Source organism: Lactuca serriola, chromosome 3, assembly GCF_051521515.1.
Source record: "Lactuca serriola cultivar US96UC23 chromosome 3, Lser_US96UC23_V15, whole genome shotgun sequence".
Lineage (NCBI taxonomy): Eukaryota > Viridiplantae > Streptophyta > Magnoliopsida > Asterales > Asteraceae > Lactuca > Lactuca serriola.
Genome location: NC_136410.1, coordinates 88,151,946 through 88,161,036, shown reverse-complemented (window position 1 = coordinate 88,161,036; position 9,091 = coordinate 88,151,946). Strand labels below are relative to the sequence as shown.

At 38.4% G+C, this 9,091-nt stretch overlaps 1 protein-coding gene across 1 annotated transcript; it reads left to right on the top strand.

The window, feature by feature from the left end:
* The first annotated feature begins 407 nt into the window (after window positions 1–407).
* On the top strand, window positions 408–2,892 carry LOC145092836 (MDIS1-interacting receptor like kinase 2-like). The gene is made up of 2 exons (XM_079030820.1): window positions 408–2,359; window positions 2,507–2,892. The coding sequence occupies exons 1-2, from the start codon at window positions 919–921 to the stop codon at window positions 2,803–2,805; spliced, it is 1,740 nt and encodes a 579-aa protein (XP_078886946.1). The 5' UTR covers window positions 408–918; the 3' UTR covers window positions 2,806–2,892.
* Window positions 2,893–9,091: the final 6,199 nt, after the last annotated feature.

Genomic DNA, 9,091 nt, shown 5'->3' with positions numbered 1-9,091 from the left:
TTCTGGAGTAATCCCACCTGAAATAGGAAACCTACACCAGCTAACCATCTTGTACTTACACTCAAACAATATCTCTGGTCCCATTCCCATTGAATTTGGGAATTTGAAGTCTCTCACTGATCTTGCGGTGTACAAAAATCAACTTAGTGGTTTTATTCCTTCATCATTGGGTAATTTGACATCTTTGAATGTCCTTTATTTGTACAAAAATCAACTCTCTGGTCCCATTCCTATTGAACTTGGGAATTTGAAGTCTCTCAATGGTCTTTCTGTGTACAACAATCAACTTAGTGGTTCTATTCCTTCATCATTGGGTAATTTGACATCTTTGAATGTCCTTTATTGTTCCAAAATCAACTCACTGGTCCGATCCCTATTGAACTTGGGAAATTGAAATCTCTCACTGATCTTGAGGTGAGCACGAATCAGCTTAATGGTTATATTCCTTCATCGTTGGGTAATTTGACATCTTTGAATGCCCTTTATTTGCATGAAAATCAACTCTCTGGTCGAATTCCTATTGAAGTTGGGAATTTAAAGTCTCTCGCTGATCTTGAGGTGTACAACAATCAACTTAGTGGTTCTATTCCTTCATCATTGGGTAATTTGACATCCTTGAATTTCCTTAATTTGTACCAAAATCAACTCTCTGGTCCCATTCCTATTGAGATTGGAAAGTTGAAGTCTCTCAATAAGCTTAATGTGGGCCACAATCAACTTGGTGGTTCTATTCCTTCATCACTAGCAAATCTGAGCAACATACGGTGGGTGGCCCTATTTGACAATAAATTATCTGGTCCCATTCCTATTGAACTGGGAAAGATAAAGTCTCTCACCCGTTTTTCGGTAGGCAGAAATCAGCTTAGTGGTTTTATTCCTTCATCATTTGGTAATTTGACATATTTAAATTTCCTTTATATGGGTCACAATGAGCTTGCTGGCCCCATTCCTAGTGAACTTGGGAAGTTGAAGTCCCTCACTGATTTCCAGGTGAACAGCAATCAAATTAGTGGTTCTATTCCTCCAGAGTTTGGAAATTTAACTCAACTAAGAAGACTTAATCTGTCTTCAAATCAATTGGCTGGAGAGATCCCAAAGGAGTTTAGGAAAATGAAAAGTATGTTGGAACTGTACTTGGCTGGCAACCAACTTTCAGGTGTAATACCTCTAGATCTTGTATTTTGTGAACACCTTGAAGTACTCGATCTATCCAAAAACAGATTGAATGGGTCAATTCCAACAAGTATCGGTCAATGGGCACAAATCCACTACTTAAATCTTAGTAATAACAAGCTCATTGAGAAAATTCCATCTGAGCTTGATAAATTAGTTCATCTTGCCGAACTTGATTTATCTCATAATTTTCTCACAAAAGAGATACCATCTGGAGTTCAAAGTTTGCAGAGTTTGCAAAAATTGGATCTTTCTCACAATAGACTATCTGGTTCTATTCCTGATGCTTTTGTAAATTTGCCTCGTGGTATTGATATCAACCTTTCTTTCAATAAGCTCTCCGGTCCAGTCCCCCCTTATGCCAACTTTGTGAATGCGTCCATACAAAACAATCCAGATTTGTGTGGGAATATTACTGGATTGAAACTTTGTCCAAGTCAAATTATGAAGAAGAAAAATGATCCCTTTCATCACAAGCTCATCCTTGTAATTACACTCCCTCTTATTGGGGCTGTTTTACTTGGTGTATTCATGTATGGCTTCATTGCTTATCAACATCAAAAGAAAAATTCTCCACAAAAACCATCAGACGAAGAAAGTGGTGATTATTTCTCCATAATAAGTTTTGATGGAGCAGTAGTGTATGATGACATCTTGAAAGCAACGAATAATTTTGATGAAGCATACTCTATTGGAACCGGGGGATATGGGCTTGTGTACAAAGCCGAGCTACAACCTAACAATGTGGTAGCTGTCAAGAAACTTCACTCATCATCCGAGAATGTTGATCATAATGGATTCCTTAACGAGGTACGGGCATTAACGAACATAAGGCATCGAAACATAGTGAAACTCTATGGATATTGCTCCCATGTTCGCCACTCATTTTTGATTTATGAATACCTTGAAAATGGAAGCCTTGGATCAATCTTAAGAAGCGATGTCTTAGCAAAAGAATTGGATTGGTTGAAAAGGGTAAATATTGTAAAGGGTGTAGCTAATGGTTTGGCTTATATGCATCACGATTGCTCACCTCCAATAATTCATAGAGACATATCCATAGCCAACATCCTTCTTGATTCTGATTGTGAGGCACATATTTCTGATTTTGGCACATCCAAGCTTTTAAAGCTCGATTCATCCAACTGGACCGCAATTCCAGGCACCTATGGTTATATCGCACCAGGTAACACTATCTCGTCATTGTAGTTCTATATCTTCTTAACTTTTATGATATATATAAATAAGTATATGCGCATATATGTATCTATGTTAGAATCTTGTGGGTTGATATAGCTTTTTTTGTTTTTATCTCATCTTCCTTTGGATGTAGAGCTTGCTTTTACGATGGTGGCAAATGAGAAATGCGATGTTTATAGCTTTGGAGTTGTTGCACTAGAAGTTATAATGGGAAAGCATCCTGGAGATCTCATAACATCTTTACCAACATTGTCTTCTGATTATCTGGTGCTAGAAAATGTGGAAGATAGTCGGATACCTCCTCCCTCATCCCCAGTTGAGAAACAAGTTTGGTTGGTTCTGAGTCTCGCAAGAGCATGTTTGAACTCCAATCCACTTGAAAGACCAACAATGCAGCAAGTTTCCAATCGGTTAATGAAGGATCTGTTTTGAATAGACATCTCTTGCCTGATCAATATAGTGTACTTTCAGTGCTCTTTACTTTTCTTAAGTTCCCTATATGCACCCTGCGAATATGTATTCATTTGAATGGCTTTTTTTAATAAACTTCACATATGTTTGTAGTAGTAAAGAAAAAAGTCAATGAACATTGCTATACTTCTAAGAACACACTACTGGAAACCAAGGACAACGCCATACACGCATCCCCCAAAGAAGAAATTTTGTTGGCATACTTTTTAAATTTTAAAATGAATAATTAATTATAATGACTGCATACTTTCAAAAAAAATATATCTATCAATATTACCATACAATTTTATTCTCGTACAACATGTGGGTACAAGCCCGGATAATATGATATATGAGCCATAACATGTTATATAACCCATCATGTCATCTGAGTATTGTTACTGCAATCTGGAAACAAAATATATTAAGAAAAGATACGTCATTAAAATATACAAAATATATTTCCATTTTATAATTAACCCGTATCCTACCTACCTAAGTCATTAACATATACAAAAATAAGTAAATCTGGTTCACATTTTAAAGTGTACTGTTAGCTAATATATAATCAATAGCATTGCCTGGAAACCATTCTTCTCTCATTCTGTATTGGATGTGTACAATTATTTGGGGCAGATTAACAGAATGTTTGAAGACCATTTATTTTCTGTAAATATTCTTTGCTTTCAAGTACTCTATGAAATCACAACACAGCACTATGAGCGAACCTTACAGTTGACATGGCAATATTAAATTTAAAAAAAAAAAAAACCATTCAGGCATTTCACAAACAGTTAATATTCATTAAAGTCATATTTTTGCAACAAGAATGTACAAATGATCCTAAACAGTCAATATTCATTAATCATTGTTATAATCATTAAAGATGAAGTGTTTGATGAGATTCAGTTGCTATCCTTCAATTCAACTGGGTAAATAACAGAGGCAGTAGATTCAAACATGCAATGAAAAATCATCTTGGTGTTTGCGTTTTCACAGCCTTTGCAGATTGAATCGGTAGCTGTTTTCCATGATGTGGTGTTGAATTGGTGATGCTGATGAGTAAAGTCTTGCTGTTTATTCCCACCAATATTTCATTTCTGCTGCCTTAGTTGCTATCCACGAGAATTTCATGTCGAGATTGCTGCTGTTTGGATGTCCTTCATGAAGCCTTATGGTGTTGTACATACTACATACATGCTGTGAGATGGCCTGCTCCCTTTCGATTCAACTTTTGACTATTTTGCCCCTGGTGTTGCTTTGGTGAAATTCAACATTCCTCCCTCGTTCTGCTACATATATGCTGTGAGATGACTTTCTCCTTTTTGGTTCAACCTTTGACCATTTTGCCCCAGGTGGTGCTTTGGCGAAATTCAACCGTTTTTTTTGGGCCGCCTTTGCTTTCATCTCAAAGATTCATGTGCACAATCCTTTCTTACGATGCAGAGACATCAAAGTTTATAGTTTTCTTTGTGTTGCTTCTTTTCAAGACATAATTCCTCCTTTGGGAGCATTGATCAACTTGATAGGTATGTTTGCGTTTAGAAAGAAAGTTTTATTAGAATTACATGGAAAACAAACATAAATGTAATCTAAGTTATATTGCACTTTTTATTCTAACAAAAAATCTGTCAAGAATTCTGTCACTAATATGTGAAAATAAGGACCCTAAGAGAAAGAATCGATCACAAAATGTCAAACAAACCATAACATACTTGTATTTCACTTTTTATTTAATTATCTTTATAATTAAGTCTATGCAAGTATGTATGAGGCGTTTTACACACTTATGGAAATAAAAGATGAAATAGATGCAGGGAACAATAAGAACCATCAGTTTTTATTAAACTATCTTCATATTCATATTCTTTAATTTACGGTTTTCCCTCATTCACACCTTCAATGAACACACCATGTCCACTTGTTTTTAGATTCTTTTAAAGGACTGTTATGTAATGTCCCTATCTCCGTTGACCCATCCACACACTTTTCACATGGATCATCTATATAATAGTCTAAGTTACAGAACTAATCATGAAGTAAAACACAGTTTGAGTTAAATTTTTATAAATTAGCATTTATCAGAAAACATAAATAAATACGTCTAAATAATCAACTTAACTTATATTAACACACTGTTAAACCCAACAATAATATATTTTACCACATGTTGTCTTTTTGTAATCCTTGAGCCTTGCTAAATTTCGGGTTACAACGAATTTTATTGTTAAAAAAAAAGGATCAATGTCATGTCAGATAGATACAATTCAAAGGGTAATACACACCGTTGTGGAAAATTTTGACACGTTATATGACACGCCTTGAAAAATATGACTTAGCCCAAATTTCCTTTTCAAGCAAGTAAAAAAAAAACAAGTGGGCCACAACTATCTTCTTTTGTTTTGGGTTAAACAAACGAAAAGCTTTACTTCCAGGTTCTGATCCAAGATATACCAATGGCACACTTCGATCACTAAGCTTTGTAAGATGGCTTGCTTGTCTTTTAGCATGTGCAACACACCCAAACACCTTGATATGTTCAAGTGTAGGTTTTGTTCCTTTTAAGCCTTCATATGGAGTCATGTTTTTCACGCCTTTTGTTTGAACCCAATTCAAAATGTACACTGCATGATGAACCGCCTCACCCCACAACACCTTTGGCACATTCATGGTCTTCAATAGCGATCGTGCTACTTCAATAATTGTCCGATTACAACGTTCTACAACCCCGTTTTCTACGGGAGTAGGGGCCGTCAACTGTCTTTTGATACCTTCCTTACTACAGTAATCATTAAATTTGTTGAAGGTGAATTCACCTCCCTGATGTGTATGTAAGGTCTTCACTTTGAAGTTTGTTTCACTTTCAACTTGAGTCTTGAATTTCTTGAAGGTCGTGAACGCTTCACCTTTTGTCTTAATAATAAACATGTAACACCCATAAAATTCAAGCCAAATTTGAACTTTTTAATACATTTTAAAACCGTTAAGTTATTACAGTTTGTTTTCAAATAGTTCAGACGTCAGAGTATCCCCAGAATCAATCATGAAAATATGACGAGGTGCACGATCACGCCTTCGCCTTCCCGCAATCATCAGAAGTGCTTGAAACAAAATCAACAACTGTAAGGCCGAAGCTTAGTGAGTTTCCCCAAAATACCAACGCCATACAAATATAACCATATCATATAACAAATACAGAACAACATGCATACTAAGCCTTCAACCTGACTGGACCGCCTCGCAGGCCTTCAGTCTATCTGGACCGCTCGCCGGGCCTTCGGTCTGACTGAATCCCTTTGCAGGGCCTTCAGTTTATCCGGACTGCCTTGGGTATGTTGGCCTACAGCACAAGCAGGACCGCCTCAACCCAACCCCAACCAAACAAACATGTGAACATAAATATCATACGCTAGCTCATTTCATATAACAGTTAAACCGATCTAACAGATCACCAATCATAGCAACATCCCAATAATCGAGATACAGATCAAACCGGTCACTAACATAGCATCATCATATAACCAGGACAATCATGTGCACATAGATATCATATAACACTAGCATGTATACATATAACAGTCAAACCGATCTAAGAGATCACAAAGCATAGCAACAATCCTATAACCAGGATATTAACCTAACAGGTCACTAACATATCATCATCCTATATACCAGGATACCGACCCAACCAGGTCACTAAAGCATAGCATATCACCATCCTAACTACCAGGATGTAAATCAGTAAGCATAACATGCAATAATCCGATTACAATTCATAAAGGGCCGGCCTTGGTGCCTTAGACCCTATTGATATAGTGAGGAGAGCTCACCTGACACTGCTGAAGTCCCGCCGATAAAACTCCAGTTGTTGGTTGACAGATTCCCGAACTGTCAAGATCAAACAACACCCAATTAATAATAAGGTTCCAAGCCCAAAGTCCAACTCACACACTAAAGGCTCAATAGTCAAGTATTGGGCCAAAGCCCAACATATGACCCAATATCATATAATCATCAAGGCCCAAACTATGGCCCAATTTTCCAAATTGGATCCACACCCTCTTATAGGCCTTACCCTAAGCCCACCAACATATTCTAGTCTATATGATCATTCTTGGATGGTCAATTAATAATCCAATTACCAAAGTCCAATAAAAGGCCCAACACAAAGCCCAAGTCAAATTAGGGTTTCACATAAAATGACAATTAGGGTTAACTGTTTCTCACTTAACCCATTAAGGACTTAATCCATTGTAAGTCCCAAAAACTATAGATCCAAATCAGTGAACAATTAAGGCAAACAATCAAATAGAGTGTAGAAGGAGTAGAAGAAGAATTAATCCAAGCATGCACACATCTATTACGAATAAATGTCAGGTACACCTTGGGAAAACACACACATACGTCACTGACGTCTCTCTACAACTGACACAGGCACACTCTATTTATAGGACCACCAGCTGCACACGTGTGTACAGCCGCACACAGAGTGTGCAGCCGCACACACGTGTATGGCCGCACATAGAGTGTGTAGCCGCACACACGTGTATGGCCGCACACAGAGTGTGCAGCCGCACACACGTGTATGGCCGCACACACTCGCTAACATACTACAACCAACATAGCAAACCCCAAGACCCTACCAAGACCTATACAAGATGAATGCCTAGCTCAAACCACAAAATTATGACCTAACAATCTCCCCCTTGGTTTGAGCTAGCATGGACTCAGGTCTTCTTCGATCAGAAGCACATCAGACTTATACAGATAGATGCCTAGCCCAAACCAACAAATTTTGACCTAGCAGTCTCCCCTTGGTTTGTGGCTAGCATAGACTCATTCTTTCTAATCAGCATCACCAAGGTGTGTATGTATCACTTCCTGAATTGTAGAAGATCCTTAGCATCAAACAAGACGAATAGTGCAATCGCTATCTTGAAACTTGATCCCTGCAATGGCGCAAGGCTCTTCGACTGTGGTCTTGAACTTGTCAACAAATTCTGCAATAAGTTTGTTCTTCAAGTCAGAGTAGACTGCTGATAGGGCACCAAGATTAAGCTGGAGATCGGAGATATGTTTAGACTTCTGAAAGTTTTCTTCTTCAAGCTCGGAAACTCGAATATCGAGGTTCCCGATCAGAACGTCTTTCTCAATGATCTTCTGTTTAAGAGTAGTGATCTCCTCCTTGAGCTCTGAGATAGATGCGCCTGCTCCCCCTGAACTTCCTTCACCTATTGATATTCATTTTCCACGAGGTAAAGGATCTGAATCTTGTTGAGCAAGAAACCTGGCAAGCCTCAAAGAGGCAACATCATGCGCAGGTTGTGGAGGAGAAGAACCCCCAGGAGCAGAAGAACTCCCGACTTCAAACGAAGATCTAACATTACTTGGTCCTTTTAGGGTCGATTGAGTTGGTGTAGCAGCTATGGAGGGTTGTTGGACTGGTGATTCTTGATCTTGAATAAACACTCCATGCCTCGGATCGAGTCGACTTATTTTTACAGAAGGCAGGGAGATTTGTGTCGGTGTCGAATCACTTGTGGATGGAACAAATGTAGGAATAGCATAATTAAGGGGAGGAATCCTAGAGGTTGTTTCCATATCGATTGAAAGGTGTCGGCCATCTGATCAAAAGTTGGAAACCTCACTTTGAGAACACCACTAACTCCTTCTGTCAATGATCAAGCAACAAACAATCACAATAGAATAAGAAGATGAAAAGAAATCGAGCTTGCACACGTTTTATATCAGAAAAACGTCAGGTACAACTCGATGGAACACTCTACAAACACTATTGCATCGAGGTCTTCACTGCTTAACCTTATATCATTATCCGTAGTCTATAAGTTGATCTGCGAGACACTCAACAAACTAGACTTTAACTTAGGAGCGTAGATGACGTTCTCAAAACTCAGCACTCAATTTACAACTATTCCTTTTTGAGTGATCTTCCCTCCATCTCCTAATGTGAAGGAAACAAAGCCCCCATTAAAAGTCTGAATGACGTGCAGTTGGGAGATGTCTCCTGTCAATGTGCCTGGAACAACCGCTGTCGACGTACCAAGGTTTGACGACATTCCTCCGCAGCCGTTCCTGCACAATGAGCGGGATTATTAAGATTTGGGGACCCAAGTCATTACAAGCCTGGGTCCTAACCGCACACTCAACCGCACACTCAATCTGTACACTCCAACCGCACACACCAACCGCAAACCTTCAAACTCCAACCACACACCTTCAAACTCCAACCGCACACCTTCAAAGTTCC

Coding starts and splice junctions, on each gene's coding strand:
- LOC145092836 (XM_079030820.1), top strand. CDS start 919: ATGGGTCACAATGAGCTTGCTGGCCCCATTCCTAGTGAACTTGGGAAG. Junction 2,360..2,506: donor CTATGGTTATATCGCACCAG/GTAACACTATCT, acceptor CTTTGGATGTAG/AGCTTGCTTTTACGATGGTG.